At 65.6% G+C, this 20,473-nt stretch overlaps 4 protein-coding genes across 6 annotated transcripts; 2 read left to right on the forward strand and 2 right to left on the reverse strand.

The window, feature by feature from the left end:
• Positions 1–4,828: 4,828 nt before the first annotated feature.
• Positions 4,829–6,420, forward strand: CPLX3 (complexin 3; the record flags this gene model as incomplete). The annotated part of the gene is made up of 3 exons (XM_082769502.1): positions 4,829–4,989; positions 5,294–5,381; positions 6,196–6,420. The coding sequence occupies 3 exons, from the start codon at positions 4,829–4,831 to the stop codon at positions 6,418–6,420; spliced, it is 474 nt and encodes a 157-aa protein (XP_082625628.1).
• A 788-nt stretch (positions 6,421–7,208) lies between these two features.
• ULK3 (unc-51 like kinase 3) lies at positions 7,209–11,735 on the reverse strand. Of its 3 annotated transcripts, none has more exons than XM_082768918.1 (16): positions 10,670–11,735; positions 10,426–10,563; positions 10,188–10,308; positions 9,962–10,066; positions 9,735–9,878; positions 9,414–9,496; positions 9,169–9,324; positions 8,970–9,075; positions 8,755–8,795; positions 8,552–8,654; positions 8,393–8,457; positions 8,202–8,280; positions 8,093–8,133; positions 7,964–8,011; positions 7,832–7,886; positions 7,209–7,745 (listed from the first exon to the last, which is right to left on the reverse strand). In XM_082768918.1, exons 1-16 carry the CDS (start codon positions 10,769–10,771, stop codon positions 7,729–7,731), a joined length of 1,404 nt encoding a protein of 467 aa, XP_082625044.1. In that variant the 5' UTR covers positions 10,772–11,735; the 3' UTR covers positions 7,209–7,728. The 3 variants fall into 3 exon arrangements, with proteins under 3 accessions (XP_082625044.1, XP_082625043.1, XP_082625042.1); XM_082768917.1 differs by having other exon boundaries at positions 8,093–8,130; positions 10,426–10,566; XM_082768916.1 differs by having other exon boundaries at positions 10,426–10,566.
• A 141-nt stretch (positions 11,736–11,876) lies between these two features.
• On the reverse strand, positions 11,877–16,637 carry SCAMP2 (secretory carrier membrane protein 2). Its single transcript, XM_082768919.1, has 9 exons — positions 16,493–16,637; positions 15,726–15,806; positions 15,066–15,155; positions 14,811–14,928; positions 14,267–14,395; positions 13,580–13,739; positions 13,181–13,282; positions 12,472–12,589; positions 11,877–12,344 (listed from the first exon to the last, which is right to left on the reverse strand). The coding sequence occupies exons 1-9, from the start codon at positions 16,547–16,549 to the stop codon at positions 12,198–12,200; spliced, it is 1,002 nt and encodes a 333-aa protein (XP_082625045.1). The 5' UTR covers positions 16,550–16,637; the 3' UTR covers positions 11,877–12,197.
• Positions 16,638–16,800: 163 nt separating this feature from the next.
• MPI (mannose phosphate isomerase) lies at positions 16,801–20,445 on the forward strand. Its single transcript, XM_082769633.1, has 8 exons — positions 16,801–17,092; positions 17,256–17,383; positions 17,530–17,730; positions 17,837–17,978; positions 18,084–18,269; positions 19,023–19,196; positions 19,279–19,487; positions 19,854–20,445. The coding sequence occupies exons 1-8, from the start codon at positions 17,077–17,079 to the stop codon at positions 20,070–20,072; spliced, it is 1,275 nt and encodes a 424-aa protein (XP_082625759.1). The 5' UTR covers positions 16,801–17,076; the 3' UTR covers positions 20,073–20,445.
• Positions 20,446–20,473: the final 28 nt, after the last annotated feature.

A 20,473-nucleotide genomic window follows, 5' to 3' on the forward strand; every position in this document is an offset into this window, starting at 1 on the left:
TGTGCACACGGAGCAGGGGGAGCTGCAGCGCACGGGCTGGTCCTTATGAAATATGAAGGTATTTGGGCTCGATAGACGGGCAGTACCTTGCGGGAGACCTCGTGGCTCCTTCCCCCGTGGCTCCATCCACCGCCACAAGCGCTGCATCCCGGAGGGGGGCTGCTGTGCGCGCCCGAGAGCTCGTGATCCAATTAAACACGAGCTAAATGAATGCATAAACGAGTAAATAAATAGATAAGTAAACAACCGAATAAGTGATTAACTAAATGAGTAAATAAATGAGTAAATAAGTAAATAAATAGATAAGAAAATAAGTGAGTAAATAAATAGGTATGTAAATAAATAGGTATATAAATAAGTAAATAAGTAGATGAGTAAATAAATAGGTAAGTAAATAAATAAGTAAATAAATAAGGAAGCAAGTAAATAAATGCAATAACTCATTGCATGGTGTGCCACGTGCCACATAGCCCAGGGTCAGTGCCGCCCGGCACGGAGCAGAAAAGGTCGGCTGGGAGGCTCCATCTCACCAAACGAGCGGCAACGAGCTGTGTGCCGACTCCCCCTGCCCCCGTGCATCTCATTAAGGGCTGATACTGAATAATAATAACGGCACTAATACCTCCTTCCGACAGATTTCTCCTTACCCAGGCGGTGACAGCAGCTTTCCCGAAGGCCTGGTGCAGGTTTTCCATCAGGGTGGCTCTTTCCCTGCTCGCAGAAGGCAGCTGTGGCTCCACATCCACCCGGGCAGCCCCCTGCCTCGCGTGCCACGTGCGGGCCATTCATCTCCCCTTAACGGTCTGCTGTCCCCATCCCTGTCCCCATCACACCAAGTGGCAGCCAGCAGGGAGGTGCTGGCGTGACTTCTCCTGCTCTATTTAGAGGTGATGCCTCCTCTCCGTCCCCCCACCACGCTCACAACCCTGGCCAGGACCGAGCTCACCTCCTCGTGCTCGGACCTGATGGGCTTGAAGGGTTTTTTCCAGCCTCCATCGCCCTGCCCATGTCTCCGAGGTGTCCCCCTGGGGCTTCCCTGCCTTCGGTGGCCTTGCCCAGCCCGGCACGCCGGTGACACCGATGACACCAGGCCCGGCACGTCGCGGGGAGGTTTGCACCAGGAGGGTGACCCAGGTCTGGGTGTGAACGGGGTTTGCAGAGAGCAGCACGGAGTCAGGCTCGGCCTTCTGGGGACCTTTTGGAGGGGCAGTGCCGTATCAATGTCCTCTTGGGGGGCCAACACCTCTGGGAGGAGACGTGAAGCCAGTTCGCCCCTCTAACATCAGCAGGGGCATGGTGAAAGGGGCAGGAAGGTCCCCAAACTCCCCTACACCACCCCAAGAGCCGCCCGTTCCAGGGATCCCCGGCAGCTCCTGGTCTTCTCCAGGGTCCCCCCAAAATCCAGGCCAAGGGGAGAGCCTGCAGGTGGGGCGCGGGGGCCGGTTCCCTGCTTACCTGGAAAGCAGAGCTGAGAGCACCCCCCCCGTGTGGCTTTTAGGGCAGGGGGAACCCCAGCTCCCCGCTCACATCAGGTGTCAGCGGCGGGCAGCGAGCCTCAGCTCCCACCGGTGTGTCTGAGGCTGGCTGCCATGGGGAGGGGGGGACGTCTCGTCTGCTCCCCCTCCCCTAATCCCCAGGGATGTGTGATATAGCATAAGCTAATATAATAGGTCATGCAAGGATTTGCATCTCATTACAGCAGGTTAGAGCCCCGGGAGGAAGGATGACTCATTCGGGCTGGAACACGTTTTGGGGAGAGGGAGCAGGGGGTGCAGGGGGATGGCAGCCCCCTGGCAGCCCCCCAGTGGGCATGGCCCCCACCGGGACCCCCGCTGTCCCCTCAGTGCCACCTCCAGGCGGGACACCCAAGAGGAGCCCTCCCAGAGGTCATTTCCCCGGGGTTGTTCGGGGGAAATGCCCCTTCCTCGCCCTTTTGCTCCATGCCCAAAAGTGCCACGGGCGCATTGGGGCCGCGGTGAGCCACAAAGGGCAACCTCATGGCTCTGCTCCCCGGGGCACCTCCAGCTCCTGCTGAGCACCAGCGGCTGCGCCACGAGCACCACGGGGGCTCTGCGCCCCCCTGTGCCTCCCCCTGCCCTCGCCTCCCCCCGAAACGCCGCCGAGGAGGGTCCCCGGGGAGCCCCCCGGCAGCCGGGGCCCACGCGCTCCTTTTCACCTCGCTGCTTCGCCTGGGCAGCTCGGCTCGGCTCGTCACGAGCTGTTTCCTCTCCCCTCCGCAGACAGGGAGGCTACGCGGCAGCTGACCCATCCAACCCAGCTGCAAAAATCGGTCCTGACTCCGAGTCTCTTGCTGTTAGCTCACGCTGCCTCCCGACGCGCGCTGCGGGCGCTGTTCCAGCCCTCAGCCGGGTGCTCGGGGCCATGCACCCCCCGTTCCCCGCAGGTCGAGGTGCCCCAATTCACCGGGGCACAGCCCCAAGGCCAGAACCCTTCGGCTCACCCTGTTTTTCCCCCAGTTTTACCCAAACTTGGCAGGTTTGCGAGCAGAGCTCTGCGGCGCACTCGGAGCCTCGGAGCCAGGTGTGAAAGCTCTGTGCTGGCTTTTTCCGTGGGCTGCCCTTGCAGATTGGGGGGAAAAGGGAAAAAATGGTGGTTTTGGGGCTGTCCCGCTGCCAGCTCGGCGGGGTGCTGTGGGTGACAGCAGGCTCGTGCCAAGCGCTGCCTCGGGTGTCCCCGGCGGCGGCGAGAAGCAATTTGCACCTTCAGCTGAGCACAGCCCCAGCCAGACACCATGGAGCTGGGGGGGGGGGGGCACACACCATAATTTATTTATTTTTTTCCTTCTACGACCAAGTTTTGCCCGGTGTTACCTTGGGCGAGGGGGGAAGGGAGGAGATGGGCCGCGTCCCCCCCTCGCCGTTCGCTTTATTCTATCTCTTCACAGCTGTTCCATCATTTTAATCTGCGGAGATTGTCTTTATGTTTCCGAAATGAAATGATTTCCCCCAAGCCGGGATTGAGAGCTGGGATATGCGTTCGTATTTTCACCAGAGGAGAAGAAAAGAGGGAGAAAAGGACGCGAAGCCAGGCTGGCCATCTGGAAGGGAGGCGCGTCGCCGAGCCTGAAACTGCTCGACCCCCCCAGGCCTGGGGGGGGGCTGCAGCCAGAGGGGAAATGGGGATGGGATGGGGATGGGGATGGGATGGGGATGGGATGGGGATGGGGATGGGGATAGGGATGGGGATGGGGATGGGGATGGGATGGAGATGGGGATGGGGATGGGATGGGATGGGATTGGGATGGGATTGGGATGGGGATTGGGATGGGGATGGGATGGGATGGGATTGGGATGGGATTGGGATGGGGATGGGATGGAATAGGTACAGGGATGGAGATGGGAATGGGATGGGGATGGGGATGGGATGGAGGTGGGGATGGGGATGGGATGGGGATGGGATGGGATGGGATTGGGATAGGATTGGGATAGGATGGGATGGAATAGGTACAGGGATGGAGATGGGGATGGGATGGGGATGGGATGGGGTTGGGGGTAAGGATTGGGATAGGATGGGATGAGAGCCGGGTGGCAGAGGGCATTTCCCAACCCCCTGGGTGCCTGCGCCTTCCTCAGCCCCCTGCGCTGTGACCGACGGACGCCAGGCTCTGGCACACGGCAGCGCTGGCAGGGAGCAGCAGCTTTTATTAGAATTAATTAACATCGTTAATAGCAAGCTGCGGGGCGCGCCAGATCCTCCCGGCGAGGAGCGAACAACAGTTGCAACTCGTGCGTGCTGCGCCTGCCTTCCGCGGGGTGCTAAATCCTCCGGGAACGGGGGAAATAAAGAAAAAAAGAATCAAAAAAAGCACATTCTCGGGGGGGGAGCGTGCCGGGGGGGGGGGGGAACGAGCAGTTTCCATCCACCCCCGGGCCGGCTGCTCGGGGGGCTCCTTCCCGAGGCGAAGTTTCCCGGAGCCCCCCCCCCATCCTCGTTCCTCCACCGGGGGCCGGGGGGGGGCGGCGGCTCCGCCTCTCGGCCGGGGGGGTCGGGGAGGGGGCCGGGGGGAGGCGGCGCCGCCCCCGCCGCGCTCACACCGGAGCCGCTCGAGCCTCGGCGCCGCTCCCCGGGCAGCCCCGGGGAGGAGCGGAGCGGAGCGGCCCCGCCGAGCGCCGGCCCCCCCCCCGGCCCCCCGGTACCTCGCTGCTGGCGGCGGTAAGCCGGCTCTCCGGGCACCCCGGAGCTGCTCTCCCTCGGGCTCCCCTCCAGCTCGGCACCCCGGCTCCCGGCTCTCCGGGACCCCCGAGAGTTCCCCGAGCCCCCGACCTCCCCGCTGCTGCCGGTTCCCGCATCCCCCCCCCGTTCCCTCAGCATCCCATCTCCCCGTTCCCTGAGCATCCCACCTCCCCGGTACCCCTTGTACCCGCTCCTCCCCGTTCCCTGAGCTCCCCACCTCCCCGGTACCCCCGGTACCCCCATCTCCTAATTTTCCGAGCATCCCACCTCCCTGTTCCTTCAGTATCCCACCCCCCCGGTACCCCCTTTACCCCCATCTCCTCATTTTCTGAGCATCCCACCTCCCCGGTCAGCCTTTTACCTTCATCTCCCGGCTCCCCGAGCTCCCCATCTCCCTCGCACCAGCATCTCCCAGTTCCCCCAGCATCCCACCAGTATCCCCAGTACCTGCATCTCCCGGCTCCCCGAGACCCCACCTCCCCACTACCCCCATCTCCCGACCCCCTGAGCACCCCACCCCCCCGATCCCTCAGCATCCCTTCTCCCCGCTACCCCCACACCCCCATCTCCCGGTTCCCTGAGCTCCCCATCACCCCCGGACCCCCTCTCCTCGCCCCCCCCCGGTCCCGCAGCCATGGCATTCATGGTGAAGAGCATGGTGGGGGGGCAGCTGAAGAACCTGACGGGTGGCCTGGGCGGCGAGGAGAAGAGCGAGGGCGAAAAGTCCCCGGCAGAGGCTCAGGGCATGACCCGCGAGGAGTACGAGGAGTATCAGCGGCAGCTGGTGGAGGAGAAGTGAGTGCCTGGGGGGGGGGGACAACACACGGACAGGACGGGGGGCCCGGAGCTCCCCGCGCCTGGGGGGAGCCACTGGTGGGGCTGCAGAGCCAGGAGGCTGCCTAATGAACCCCCCTAATCCCTTAATCCGCTTCCTCAGGGATTTTTTTTCTCCTTTCTGGCTGCGCCGTGGTGGGGGGGGGAGGAAAGCGGGGGGACCGGGGCTTTGCGGAGAGGATGGGGGGTACCTGGGTTTGGGGAGGGGGGGTTATCGAGGTGATGGGGGCGCCGGCTGGGGGTAACTGCGCCGTGCGGTTCGCAGGATGGAGAGGGATGCCCAGTTTGCCCAGCGCAAGGCGGAGAGGGCCACCTTCAGGTCCCACTTCCGAGACAAGTACCGGCTCCCCAAGGTACGGCCGAAGGGGGGGGCAGGCGCAGGGACCCCCCCAAACTGCGGGGCCAGGATGGGGCGCACCGAGGGCACCACCCAGGGGGGGCATCGGCTGCAAAGCCCAAAGCCCAAAGCCCGTTCCCCTAAAAAAACATCCCTCCCTTTGGCCCTACAGCCCCCCTCACACCACCAGCTCTCCAACCCCGAGGGCAGGACCCTCCCCACGCACCCCCAGCCCCCCAATTCCTCCTTTTTCCCCCCAGCCCTGCCAGGCAGAGCCACCCTCGTGCCAGGCTCCCAGCCCCACACGGAGCTAGCGCTGCGCCCCCCCGGCTGGATGAGCCAGCTCTTGGCTTCTTTGGCACCCCCCCGCTTCCACGAGCTGGGTTCCTATTTTGGCCCTTCCGCCCCGCCAGCGATTCACTCCCAACAATTCAATCAGCGCCCATTCAGCCGCTCTTGGACCTGCCACCAGCGCCCCGCGCCCAGCCCGATCCTTCCCGAACCCCTCGGTGGGAACGCTCTGAATGGAGCCGGGATAATTTTAGGCAGGGAAGGCCAGCTCGGCCAAAAGAGGTTCATTTTTTTGGGTATCGCTGGCACAAAGCGCCCCGCTTATTCTTACACCCGTTGCAGCGCCGGGGAATAAGCAGCCAGGGGATTTTTCTCCTGCCAAAGCGAAGCGAGGCAGGCAAGGAGAGATGGAGATTTTCTCCCGGGGGGGAGCGGGGATTCGTTCGGCTCCATGCCCCCATCCTTCTGCTGCCTCCCCACGCTCGAGACGTCCCGTCCCCACCACCACCACCACCTCGCCCCGACTTTTCTTGTTCCAGAACGAGACGGACGACAACCAGATCCAGCTGGTGGGCGGCGACGTGGAGCTGCCCAAGGAGCTGGCCAAGATGATCGAGCAGGACAACGAGGAGGAGGAGGAGAAGAACTCCGTCATCGGCCAGCTCAGCAACATCCAGAACCTGGACCTGGACTCCTTGAAGGACAAAGCCTCGGCCACGCTGGAGGACCTGAAGCAGTCGGCCGAGAAATGCGCCGTGATGTGACCCGGCCGGCGGCTCCGTCCCCTCTCCCTCGCAGCGAGGGGTCCCCACGGGGACCCCCCCGGCACCGCCACCCCCTGCGTGAGCCGGGTCTGAGCCCCTGAGCCCCGAGCCCCTGCCCCAGCCCCCCCTGCTCCGTCCGTGCCGGTGTCCCCGTGCGTGCTGTGGTTGTGTTTTTGGGGGGGAAGGAGGAGGTTTCGGTGAGGACACAGCCAAGGGGTGGCCTCGCGCCCTCCGTCCCCGATGCTGGGACCTGCTGGAGAAGGGGGGGGGGGGAAAGCGAGCTGCGTGTAGGGAACCTCGCCTCCGTGCCCGTCGTGATGTGATCGTGCGCCGTGCCCCGCCGAGTGTCCGCCCCTACCGTGCTGTCCCCGTGCCGCGGCACCGCCGGAATAAAGCCGGGAGCTCCCTGTGCACCGCTCGCTGCTGTGGGACGAGTCAAGGGCCTGGGGGGCAGCACCTTAAAACCTGGGAGGGGGCGCAAAAAGCCCAGCTCCCCCCAGCCCCACAGAGATTTGGGGTGACCCCGCTGCAGACCGTGTCCTGCCGAGGGGGACGGGGCTCCGGATCCGGCCGCGTCTTCGGCAGAGCGTGAAGGCGAACGTGATGGATGGCAGCGCGGGGGGGCGGCAGGCTTGGCAGCTCTTTACAGCCCGGGGATGCACTCGCTGCTCCCAAGGGTAACGAAAAAAGAAACCCCACAGAACGGCCTCGGGGAGAGAGGTCGACCCCAGCTTCGACCCCACCAAAAGCAGCGGCACGGAATAAGCCACTTGGAGACCCCCCCAAAAAAAACAAAGCATTTATTCGAGGCAATAAATTACATTCCCTTGAAACGCAGCAGCTTTCGGAGACGAGGCCCCCACCCCGCAGGGCAGGACCCCCCCACGGCCACAGAGCCACTCCAGCTGGGGACAGCCCCAAAGGGACGAGGTTTTGGGGCATCCCCACGGGGCACAGCACACGTGGGGCCGGATCCTGCCCCCGGGGTCTGCGTGGGGCCAGGCTCTGCGCTGGCATTTCCCTGAAGCTCATGGCACGGGCGAGCAGCGCGCTCGGTGCCCGCGCCGCCGCCTCCAGCGCAGATAGGATGGGTTTTTTTTTGTGTGTGTGTGCCTTTTTTTTTAATTATTATTATTTTTTCCGGGCTGTGCACGCAAGAGCCTGCACGCAGCAGCAGCGTGCGCCCAGACGTGCGGAGGAACTGGGGTGGAATAAGCCGCCCGCCGCGGGCAGGGCAGGGCCGGGCAGGGAGCAGACGGTCGCGGCAGGGACGCCTCCTGCCACCACCGCCGGGCCATGTCCTTGCTGTCACTGCACCGTGCAGGCTGGGGGGGACACAGAGGGGGACACGGGGTCACTCGGGGGGCTGCGGCCACGGCCCCCAGCGTGCCCGCAGGGTTTGGGGACTCACAGCTCCGGACGGACTCCGCCAGCGCCTCCTTGCCCATGGACTGCGCCTCCCGCACCTGTACGGGCAGAGGAGCTCGTGCCAGCCCCAGACCCCCCCTGCAGCCCCCCAGAGCCCCCCCCGGGGTGGCCGTACCTTGATTTGCTCCTTCAGGTACTCGGCTCGGGCCATCAGGGTCTGCACCTGGTGGGTGGACAGAGGGGAGCCCGTCAGGGCAGCACCCGGGGAGGCGAGCAGGATTTAGGGGCAGCTTTGGGGGCTCACCTCGGCGTGGAGCAGCTCCCGCCTCCTCCCCGCAGGCTCTGCTGGAGAGGGCAGAGGGGGCATCAGCGGGGTGCAGGGTGCAGCCCCCCCGGTGCCCCCCGGCACTCACCGGCCAGCAGCAGCAGCAGCTCGCCCAGGCTCTGCTGGTAGAGCTCCAAGGCGTCGCCGTCGTCTCGGCCCTCCTCCTCCTGCAAGGGACCCCCGGCACCTCCAGGGATGCTCCGGGAGCTCCTTCTCCCCCTGGGATCAGCCCCCCCCCGCCACCCCAGGGGTGCCGGCACCCCAAAATCCGGGACTCACCCTGGCCATGGCCGCTGCTGCCACCTCCAGTGCGGCACAGAGCCGCGGCTTGTCCTTGGCCATCTCTGCGGGGAGACATTTTGGGGTGCCCTCAGCCCTCCTCCTCGCTGCCAGACCCCCCAGTGATGTTTCCCCCCCCCAAAAAAAAAAAAATGCCACCTTTGAGGACCTCCCTGGCCGGGCTGCCCTGCTGCAGGAGGTTCTTGCTGTCGGAGGTGACCAGCGCCTTCAGCTCCTCTGCCCGCGAGATGTACTGCCCCACCTGGGGGGGGGGACGGGGTGAAGCAGCCCCCCCAGGGCTTTGGGGTGACGGGAGCACCCCCCGGATGGGATGGGGTGCCCCCCAGGCTCCCCGCACTCACCTTTGCCCGGATGGCCTCTTTGCGCCGGGGGTCGCTTTCATCTGGGGGCAGAGAAGGGCTCAGGGGTCCCCGAGGGCCGGGGGGTGCCAAGCACCAGCGGCGCTGCTCCTGCACCCAAACCGGGCGAGCTCCAGCCCCTTCCACGTCCCCTCTGCCTGGACTGAAGCCCCCCCTGCTCCTCCACGGCCCCCCCGCAGCCCCCCCGGGGCACTCACAGCGCAGGGCAGGCACGAAATACTCCAGGGCTTTGCAGTAGAGCGCGAGCGCGGCGCTCGCATCCCCCTCCTGGTCCTTCCTCACCGCCTCCACCACCAGCTCGCTCTGGGGAGGGGGCAGAGGGGTTCTCGGGGGCTCGGTCCCACCTCACCCCACTGCTGGCCCCCCCCCCCCATCCCCGGAGCCGGCCCCGCTCACCGCCTTGGGGAAGCTCTCGGGGCCGGGCGCGTGCTCCATGTCCACGAAGGGGTGGGCGAAGAAGTCCTGGAAGGAGATGCGCCGCCGGGGGTCCCTCTCCAGGAGGCGTTGCAGGAGGTCCCGGCAGTCCGGGGACAGCGGGGGCCGGCTGGGCAGCTGGGGAGGGGGGTAATAAGGTGTGTGGGGGGGGTGAGAACAACCTGCCACCCCCCCTGGGTTGGTGGCCGTGCCACCCCGCAGCTCACCTCGATGGCTCGGTCGCTGCGGATCTTCTCCTCCAGCTCGGCGAACGACCGCGAGGCGAAGGGGGGGCGCCCGAAAAGCGCCTCTGTGAGGAGGGGGCACTCCCTAAACCCTAAATCCTAAACCCTAAATCCTAAACCCTAAACCCGAAATCCTAAACCCTAAACCCTAAATCCACCCCCTCCAGGTCCCAGCAAGGGGCCACCGAGCCGAGGGCGCACAGGTGCCGGCCCCGCAGGCTGCTGGATGTCACCGCGGGGGTGCCCCCCGATTTGGGGACGGGGACACCAAGCCCCGGGGGGGTTCTGGGGGGGGACACACACCGTAGAGGATGACGCCCACCGACCAGAGGTCCACGCGGGCGTCGTACTGCTGGCGGCACACCATCTCGGGGGCCATGTAGAGCGGGGAGCCCCGCAGCACGTGCTGCTCGTCCCAGGGCGACATGTACTGCGCGAAGCCGAAATCTGTGAGGGGGGGAGAGAGCGTGGGGAGGGGGCACCCGGCGTGCGCCCCCACTGGGGGGGGGGAGAAGGGCCTGGGGACCCACCTGCCAGCTTCAGCTGGGGGTTATCCGGGGCGCTCAGCAGGATGTTCTGCGGCTTGAGGTCCAGGTGGGAGATGTTGTGGTCGTGGAGGAACTTGAGGGCGCAGGCTGGAGGGGGGGGCGAGGGGGGCAGTGGGTCCCCAAAAGCCCCCAGAGCCCTGCGCCTCCCCGAGGAGGAGGAGGAGGAGGAGGAGGAGGAGGAGGAGGAGGAAGAGGAGGAGGCCCTCACCCAGCTGCTGGAGGAAGACGCGTGCCACCTTCTCGGGCAGCAGGCGCCGCGTGCGGATGAAGCGGGACAGGTCCCCCCCGGCGCAGAACTCCATGATCAGGTAGATGTGCTCGCTGTCCCACTGCACCACAGCAACTGGGGGCTCACCGGAGGCCACCCCGGCCGCGTCCAGCACCGTGGGGATCACGGCGTGGACCCCGAGACCCCGCGGAGCCCCCGGGTGCGCCCCCAGCCCCACCTGGAAGTCCTTGAGCTCCACGACGTGCGGGTGCCGGATGGTTTTCAGGATCTCGATCTCGGTCAGCAGGTTCTCCACCGACGCCCGGTTGAGGCTCCTCTTGCTCACGCACTTGACGGCCACCACCTCGCGCGTGTCCTTCTGCCCGGAGAAGCCACCCTGCAGCCCTGACCCCTTGGGGACCCCCCCCCTTTTTTGGGTGTCCCCCCCCCGTACCCCACCCAGCACCCCAGGGTCCCCGCACCTTGCCATACGCCTTGTACACCGTGGCGTAGGTGCCGGTGCCCAGGCGCTCGGTGAGCACGAAGCCGTCGAGGCGCGGAGGGGCGCAGCCGGCCCTGGCCATGCCAACCCGGGACCCCCAGGGGCCCCCCCCGGTGTCGCCCCCCCGGTCCCCGTCGCCTCCCGGTTCCGGCTCCGCCTCGGCGCCGCCGCCCCCGGCAGGAAGGGGCGGGCTCGGCCGCTCCCCTCTTTATTTATTTATTTAGTGGAAGCACTTTTTTTCTTTTTTTTTTAAACCTTTCCTTTCCTTTTTTTAATTTTTTAACCCCTTTTTTATTTTTTTAAGCACTTTTTAATTATTTCTCTTCCTCAAAGCGCGATCGTTTCACGGGACGCGTCCTTTATTGATTTTTTTTTTTTTTTTTTTTTTTTAAACGGGGAAAGATCAGACAAGGAAAAGGGGGAAAGTACACCAGAAAGGGGCTGGCTGTTCACTTTTTTTTTTTTTTTTTTTTCTTTTACAAAAAAAAAATCAGGTTTTATTACCCAGGAAAAACAAACCCAAGCCCCCCAGGGAGCAGGGGGAGCGGTTTCCCAGCAGGGAGAATTCCCCGTCCCCAGCATCTCGGCAGAAATCAAACCCCCAAGGCTCTCCAGCACCCCCTGCTCTTCCCCTTTTTCCCCCAAAAAAGCACTCACCGCGTGGCTGCCCACCCCCTTGTTTTTACAGAACCCCCCCCAAACCCACCAGCGCACCCACACCTCCCGCATCCCAACCAGCAGCTTCCAGCTCAAAGCTGCAGATTTTGGAGAATTTAGGGGCAAGGAGGAGCTCGGAAGGGGAAGCCCCAAATCCCTACAACACCTGGGGACAGGTGGAAAGGGGCTGGGGGGGGAGCACACAGCAGGAGGGGTCCTGCCATTCCCCTAAAACCAGGCACGAAACCAGTTCTTCCCCTGTTAAAATTAAATAAAATGAGAGCTGGCCCTGCAGGGGGATCCGTCCACGCCTCGGGGCTGGCAGGAGGCAGCGATGGGGGGACAAGGAGGGGAAATTCCCCCCCTCCCCGACCCCACAGCCCCCAGGTTTCTGCTGGTGCCTGCGGGCGGTGGGGGCGCAGCGTGGGGCTGCGGCAGCCCAGCGGGGCAGCTTTCACCCTTAAAAATCAACGACAGGCTACATGCGAGTTACAAACCCCCCCCCCAAAAAAAACAAAACCAGCAGATAATCAAGTTGTTCAGAGCAAAGGCTGATAGAAGAGAGAAAGTAAAATCAAAAATCCTGCTTCTCCTCGCCCCCCTGCCTTAGCCAGGGGGGGGCAGGAGGAGACGAACGCCCGGCTGAGCCGCCTCCTCTGCCCCCCCCGAGCGGGCCAGGGAAAAGAAACCGTGATCAACCTGGGCCAGCTGAAGCGAAACCAGCCCTCTCCTCAGCTGGAGTCGGCGTCTCAGAGCTCGCGTGGTGCCCACGGAAAGTGCGTCGTTAGAAAAGGGAGGTGGGGGCGACGGCGGGAGGGGAGGCGAGGCGGGGGCAGGCCCCCCCCGAGGGGCTAATTCCCCCGGAAAGCTCCGTGTGCGGCCGAGGAGGCCGCCCCGGCCGCCACGTTCTGGAAGCTCCTGTTGGTGAGGATGCCTTGGGAAAACTCCTCCTGCGCCCTTTGGAAGCTGGCTCCCGTGCGGCGATACAGGGAGTGCACCTGGGGAAGGGAGCAGGGGGGAAAACATCAGCCTGCGGGACGCCCCCCAGCCTCGCCACCCCCCTCTGGCATCACAATCCCACGCAGGGACGCCCCACAAGGGTCCTGAGTCCTGCGAGGAACTCACCTGCTTGAGGAGGAAGAGCGAGAGGACGGCGCAGAGCGTGAAGAACGCCGCCACCACCATCATGATGATGGCCACGGCCAGGTTCCCGTGCAGCTCGGACAGCGCCGCGATCCAGCCGCTGCGAGGGAGAGCAGAGGGGTGAGCACGGCCCCCCCCGGCCCCAAGAGCCCCCCCGGCGCTGCCAGGAAGCAGGCAGCTCCCCCAAACACCTCCAAACTCAGCCGAGCAGGGAAAAGAGGGGCTGGTGCGTCGAGAGGTGACAGAAAAAGCTCCCCGGGAACTGGCTGTGGGGCAGGGAGGACTCGGGAGTGATGGGGCAAAGCCACCAAGGTGCCTCCAGAGCAAGGAACCCCGCCGGCTGCTCAGCCACGTGCAGGAGAGAGGGGACCCAAGGGGACAGCTGGGCTCGCCCCACGCTCTGTGCAGCTCCCAGCGCGTTAAAAAGCAGCAGAGAGGCCACGCCGGGCGCCACGGCCAGAAATAACCACGCTGCCTGGCCCGAGGGAGCAGAGCTCTGACCCAAAACGCCGCTGTGTGGGCAGGGAGTGCCAGGACAGCTCTGCCTGGGAGCTGCTCCGCAGGCAGCGGGCAAAAATAGAGGCAGCTTCCACGGCACGCAGCTCCTGAAGGCTGCACCAGGAGGGGAAAAAAGAGAGCAGCCACGGCCCCGAGCTCCTGGCAGCCCCAGCAGCTCGTGCAGGAGCCTCACCTGTCTCCCCAGCCAGGAATGCCGACAGCCTGGATGATGTAGATGGCGATTTGGCAGAAGAAGATGAAAAAGAAGACGAAGAAGCTGAAGGAGCTGTCAGACCTGCAGGAGAGATGGCAGCGGGAGTGAAAACTGGGGACCTGACCTGATGGATTCCCTGCTCTGAGAGGAGGAAACGCACTCCAGTGGCCAGGCTCGGGTTTCCCAACAAAAAAGGGAGCACGGCGAGCATGTTCCATCCAATTTTTTTCAGATGGGCTCAGGAACGAGTGGGTTTGATCTACTCGGTGATGCGAAGGGATGGAAAAATCCCCCAGGCAGCACGCTGCTGGAGCAGACAAACCCCAGCTCCCCACCAGCAGGAGCCACGTGCCCGTTACGGAGGGGAACGGCACTTGCCTGAAAGCCTTGTAGATCGGTCGGTACCAGCAGAGGAAGGCACAAGGAGTGAATAAAACGAACCACAGGATGGAGAGACCGAAGTCTACGCCTCTTTCCGTCTGGACCGTGAACCACGCCAGGCAGGCGAGCAGGTTGAGGAGCAGGGTGACCGAGTGCACTGCGGGACGGAGAGGAGAAGCAGCTGTAAAGCCCTCAGGCATCTCCCAGAGCCCTCCGAGCACCTCCCGGCCCTCGCTGAGGCACAAAGCTCTGCAGATGTGACAGTTTCGGGGCCATCTGATTGCCTTTCTTCCACGGGAAGGACAATTGGGCTTAACCTGAGGCCCTCACCCGGCCCTGCTGCTTGCAAACACGGCTCAAATCCTTTCAGGGCTGAGGGATGCAGCTCAGAGTGCCCTGCACCTGCTCCCTAGGTGCACTTCTCAGAGCCTCAGGCCATCCAGCCTCCTTCAAACAACGACCAAAACTCCCCAAAACTCCATCGTGAATGAGCCATTCCCAAAGCAAAAACCCTCAGCCCTTTACACCCCCCTCCATTTAAAAAAAAAAAAAAAAATCAAGGAAGGGAGGCACCGCTTGGCCCTGGCCGACACCACCCACGGCCCTCGCTGTGGGACAAAGGGCAGCATTCGATCCAGGAACTTCTCAGAGCCAGCTTTTATGGAGGCCAAGGGCATTACTCACGCATCCACAGGTAATACAGCATCTTGCATATCCGCTGGTAGTCGGCCGGGATGTCTGCGGAGAAATCCTGGTAGAAGCAGGGCTTGATGGGGCACCTCCTGGGAAGGGGCGGCCAGTTGTTCTGCCTCGCTGCGGGAGGGAAGGACAGAGGAGAGCTCTGCACACAGCCGGGGCTTCATCAGCCTGCCAGGAGCCACGAGGGCTCCTGTGGGAGCCTCGGGAGAGGCTGGAGCAGAGCTCCCTGTGATAAACCCCCACAGCCACCACCACCGCTTGAAATCGCAGTCAGCCAGAGCAAAACTCTATTTTTCCCTCAAAAAACCTCACCAAAAAAAAGCCAGGGCCGGCCCCCAGCAGCTCCCCTCTGAGCCCCTTTCCTGCCCAGCCCTCGGGGCAGCCCCGATGTGGGCTGTGGGGGGACAGGTACGGCCCCAGGGGCACGAGGCAGGAGGAGAACACCTCAGGACAGGGCAAAGCCGCCCCTGCCAGCGGCCGTGCTGCCACAGGGAGCGGCCAAGGAGCCCCTGGTTGTGCTCCCACTCACGGTTAATGCTGGCAGCGTTGCTCTGCAGCTCCCTCTCCTTCTTCTCCAGCTCGGCTGCCTTCCTCTCGAGCTCTGCCTGCTGCTGCAGCAGCCCGGCCTGTGCCGCCGCGGCCACAGCCTGAAAGAGGAGGGGGAGAGAAAGGTGGAGAAGCCCATCCCCAGCCCAGGCAGGCGCAGCAGGAGCCCCCCGTCCCCTGATGCCCCCCCCAGAAGTCAGCAGGAGCTGGCTGGGGCTCCCCTGGGGCTGTGCCTCACCTGCGGGGTGGGCTCCACCGAGGTCTGCAGGACGGCAGGCTGCGAGGGGCCGGCGGGCTGCGTGGCTGGCGTCGTCCGTGCTGCATTTGTCTGTGAGGGATAAAGGAACACGGTGACTGACGGGCTGCTTCTTTTGGGGGAGGATTCTCGAGTTTTAGCACTGCCACGAGGAGCTGGGGGCACCGGTGTGCTCTCGGGAACACGCTTGCTCCCAAATGCCTGGGGAAGCGGTGCCCAAGGGCTGCGGGCACAAGAGAACCCCAGAGGGATCCCCATCGGCTGTTTAAGCCGCAAGAATTATTTTTATCCCGGTTTCCTCTTCTCCTTTTCCCCACAGCACACGTGCCAGCAGCCAGGAAACGAGGCTGCAGTTCTCGCAGCGATCCATGAGCAGTTTCAGCCCGGCTCCCGGCCCTCAGAGCAGACAAACACGGCGTGCCCTGCCACCAAACCCCTTCCCCTCACACCACACCTGGCTTTTTCGGGAGCCAGCCCCTGAGGAGCTGCTGCACGTGAGCCCCGAGCTCCATCTGGGTGCTCGCAGTGCCCGTGGGGAAGGCAGCCGCGGTGCCTCGCCTTTATCCCCTTTGCACTGCCCCGCTTTAGGGTGCCCTAAAGCCCCCCAGGCACCGCTGTGACGCCCGGCGGGGGCACACGCACCAGCTGGGAGCTCTCCGAGAAGGGGTTGAATTCATCCAGGCCGCTCTGGCTCGTGCTGGTGAGCTGCGTCACCGAGGGGTCCTGAGGAGCAGAAAGAGGAGACAACAATCAGCAGCGGGCAGCGGCTCACAGCCCCCCCCCTACCCCCCCAGCCCCTTTTTTAACCCAAATACAGCCTCAGGGTCACTGCTACCGGCCGGGCTATCCCATTTCTTGCTGGCAGCAGCCCCGCCAAACGGCCTGGCGCTGGGCAAGAGGCTCCCTGGACGCCTCCGTGGCTGCAGGGGCCGGGAGCGCCGTTTTGGGTCAAATCCCGGGGATTTTGGGAGCCCCCCCGGGGTGGGGTGGGCTGCAGGGCAGGACCTCAATTAGCCCCGCTGCTAATGAGGCAGAGCGCCCCACCGCCCCGCCTTGCTTCTAAAACCGGGCAGCCCACCCAGAGCCGCCCCCCGCAGCCCCAAACTCGCGCTTTTTTCCCCCAAAACGCCCCCACCCCCCCCAAGGGGCAGCGGCGGCCCCGGAACTCAGCGGCCGGGCTGCGGCTCCCGGCGGGACCCAAACGGCGCCGGACCCCGGGGGGCGCCGGACCCTGCCTGCGGCGCACACCCCCCCCTCCAGGTCCCGCCCCCGCGCGCTGATTGGCTGCGGCGCGCCGGAGCGGCGCGGCTATTGGCCAGCGGGCTGCCACTCAGCGCCGCGGCCCGGCGGCGCGGGGATGGGAGGGGGGGGAACGGGGAGCGGGGGGGAAAAGGGGGCGCGGCGCGCACCTGGAAGGGGTTCACGTCCACCGGGTCCGCGAACGGGTTGGTGTCGAAGCCCGCCATGGCGGCGCTCCCCGCCCCGCTCCGCTCCGCGCTCCCGCCCCGGCCGCCGCCGCCGCCGCGCCGACACTTCCGGGAGCGCCACGGCGCATGCGCCGCTCTCCCCGCCCACGTGACCGCCTCCCTGCGCGGGGCGGGGCGGTGCCCTGCCCTGGCGTGACGTCACAACGGCGGGTCGGGGGCGGGGCTTCGCGCGTCGGGGAGGGGGCGTGGCCTGGCGGCGGGGGGCGTGGCCTGGCAGAGCTGGGGCGCGCTGGGTCCTAAAGGGAGCCGCGCCCCATAGCGCGCCCTATAGGGCCCTATAGCGCCCCACAGCGCCCTATAGCGCCCCATAGAGCGCCCCACGGGCCGGCACCCCCCAGAGCAGCCCCCAGAGGCGCTCCCGCAGCGCCCCCCGGCCCCGCAGCCCGCTCGCAGCCCCCGCCCGGCCCCCCCGCGGCGCGCCCCCTATGGCCGCTATAGGGCGGGTGTAGGGCGCTGCCCCGCCCGGCGGGGGGAGGCGCCCGGCAGCGGCACCGGGCGGCACGGCCATGGCGGAGATCCGCGGTGAGAGACGGGGGCACCCCCGGGGAGACCCCCGGGGTCAGGATTGGGGTCGGGTTTGGGGTCGGGTTTGGGGTCAGGGTTGGGGTCGGGTTTGGGGTCGGGTTTGGGGTCGGTTTGGGGCCGGCCGGCCGCTGACGGGTGTCCCCTCGCCGCCGTCCCGCAGTGTTCCCGCTGGCCTGCGTGGTGCAGAACTACTCGTGGGGCAAGCTGGGGCTGCAGAGCGAGGTGGCCCAGCTGGTGGCCAGCGACGACCCCACAGCGCACATCGACCCCGAGCAGCCCTACGCCGAGGTGAGTCCGTCCGTCCCTCCACCTGTCCATCCATCCATCCGTCCGTCCGTCCGGGGTCACCCCACAGCAGGGTGACTCAGCCCAAATCCCATTGACCCCCCCCAAATCCCATTAACCCTCCCCAAATCCCATTAACCCCCCCCCAGCTGTGGATGGGCGCCCACCCCAAAGGCGACGCGGCCATCCGGGACAACCGCATCCCGCAGAAGACGCTGGGGCGCTGGATCTCGGCCAACCCCGCCTGCCTGGGCGCCAAGGTGAAGGACGCCTTCCAGGGCCGCCTGCCCTTCCTCTTCAAGGTGCTGTCGGTGCGCAGCGCCCTCTCCATCCAGGCGCACCCCAATAAGGTAGGCACGGCGCGGCGGCGCCGGGATGGGGTTGTGGGGTTTTGGGGTGAGCTCCCCGCGTGCCCACCCTATGGGACGTCGCCCCCCAGCGCTGTCCCCTCGGCAGGAGCTGGCGGCCAAGCTGCACGCCCAGTTCCCCCAGCACTACCCCGACGCCAACCACAAGCCCGAGATGGCCATCGCGCTCACCCCCTTCGAGGGCTTGTGCGGCTTCCGACCCGTCGAGGAGATCTCCGCCTTCCTGCGGGGTGAGCTTTTGGGAAGGAGGGGATATGGGGGGGAGGAAAAAAAGGGGACGGAGCCTGGAGCCCGTCCCCCGTGGCCCCGCTGATGGCCCCGTCCTTTTGGGGCAGCCGTCCCCGAGCTGCGGGCGCTGGTGGGCGAGGTGGCGGCGGAGCAGCTGGAGCAGAGCAGCGCCAGCCACGACCCCCGCGGGGTCTCGGCCGCCCTGCGGGTCTGCTTCACCCGGCTGATGAAGAGCGAGAAGAAAGCCTTCGTCGACCAGCTCAACACCCTGGTGCAGAGGATTTCCCGAGAAGGTGGCGGAGGAAAAACCTCCCGGGTGTTGTTCGGGCAGGGAGGGGAGGCTGGGAAAGGAGGGGAAGGGGCTGGGGAAGACCCCCGTGTTGGGGGCTGGGATGGGGAGGTCGGGATGGGGAGATCAGAACGGGGAGACCAGGATGGGGAGGTGAGAATGGGGAGGCCAGGATGGGGAGATTGGGATGGGGAGGCTGGGACAGGGAGATGAGGATGGGGAGGCTGGGATGGGGAGATCAGGGTGGGGAGATTAGGGTGGGGAGGCCAGGATGGGGACTCTGGGATGGAGAGACCAGGATGGGAAGGCCAGAATGGGGAGATCAGGGTGGGGAGGTTGGGATGGGGAGGCTGGGAAAGGGCGACCAGGATGGGGAGACTGGGATGAGGAGGCCAGGATGGAGAGACAAGGATGGGGAGGTTGGGATGCGGAGATCGGGATGGAGAGGCTGAGATGGGGAGACCAGGATGGGGAGGTTGGGACGGGGAGACTGGGACAGGGACACCAGGATGGGGAGATCAGGATGGGAAAGACAGAATGGGGAGATCAGGGTGGGGAGGCCGGGTTATGGAGGCTAGGACAGGGCAACCAGGATGGGAAGACTGGGACAGGAAGGCCAGGAAGGGGAGACTGGGATGAGAAGCCTAGAATGGGGAGATCAGGGTGGGGAGACTAGGATGGGGACTCCGGGGTGGGGAGATCAGGGTGGGGAGGCCGGGCCGAGCCCCCACCCATCCCCACGGCCCCCCCCCTGCAGCGGCCGACGGGCAGGACACGTCGGGGAGCAACGGGGACCTGCTGCTGCGCCTGCACGCCCAGTTCCCGGGGGACATCGGCTGCTTCGCCGTCTACTTCCTCAACCTGGTGCGGCTGGAGCCCGGCGAGGCCCTGTTCCTGGCGGCCAACGAGCCCCACGCCTACCTGCAGGGAGGTGAGGGGGGGCTCGGCTCGGCTCGGGGCCGGGAGGGGGGCACGGCTCGGGGCGGGGGGCGCTGACAGCCCTGTCCCCGCAGACTGCGTGGAGTGCATGGCGTGCTCGGACAACACGGTGCGCGCCGGCCTCACCCCCAAATTCATCGACGTGCTCACCCTGTGCGAGATGCTCAACTACACGCCGGCCCCCAGCAGCTCCAAGATCTTCCCGGCCGTGCAGAGCCCGCTGGACCCCAGCGTTTTTCTCTACGACCCCCCGGTGCCCGACTTCACGCTGATGAGGATCGAGGTGAGGCCGCTGGGGGTGCTTTTGGGGCCGTGAGCACCCGTCTGGGCTCGGGGATGCCGCGTCCCGGGTGTCCTTTGTAGGGCATGGAGCGGGTCGGGTGGGAAGGGACCCTACAGCCCACACAGTCTGGGCAGCCTGGGCTCGAGGGGTGCAAACCCCACCCGGCCTGGCCATAAACACCCCTGGGGATGGGGCCGCCTCCCAGTTTGGCCTCGTGGTTTGCTGGTGGCACGGGGAGGAGGAGGGTGCTGGGGACGCTGTGCCACCGCCAGCTCCTCTCCACCCTGAGCCCTCCTCGCTCGGCTCCTCAAGAAGTCCCGGGCAAGGGGAGGAGGAAGAGAAATGAGGGTGGTGCTCCCGTTGCAGATCCCATCTTCCATCAAGCTGTACCTCGTCTCGGCCCTGGACTCGGCCAGCATCCTGCTGGTGCTGCGGGGCACGGCCGTGGCCACCTCCACGGCGGCCGCCTCCGAAATGTCCCTGCGCCGCGGCTCCGTCCTCTTCGTCTCCGCCAACGAGAGCCTCTCCCTGCGCCTCGCCTCGCCCGACGGGATGCTGCTCTTCCGAGCCTGCTGCCTCCTCTGAGCCCGCCCCAACGCCCTCAAAAACCAAAGCAGCCCCGGTCCGGCGCTCGGCAGCCACCCCACACGGCGATCCCGAAGCCGCTCGTCCCCGATTCTGTGAAAAAAAGCAGCTGGGCGCCCGCCCCGCGCCTCCCGAGGTGACTTTTTGGGCAGAGGGCTCGCGTCTCCACAGCCCTCATCAGTGCTGCTAACGCCCTGCGGCGGTGTGGGGCTGCTGCGGGGTTTTGGGGTTCCCCTCGGGACTGCTGCTGGCCCCATGAGGCTCCCCCCGGGGGGAAGGAGGCGTCGGGTCGGCCTCAGGTGGTGCTGGGTGTCCCACGGGGGGCTTACGGGGTGCTGGGCTGGGGGTTTGTGGGGTCCTGGTGCTACCAATAAAGCGGTGACTTCGTCCTCAGCGCTGCG

The sequence above is a fragment of the Aythya marila genome, assembly GCF_965140915.1.
Source record: "Aythya marila genome assembly, chromosome: 11".
Taxonomy (NCBI): domain Eukaryota; kingdom Metazoa; phylum Chordata; class Aves; order Anseriformes; family Anatidae; genus Aythya; species Aythya marila.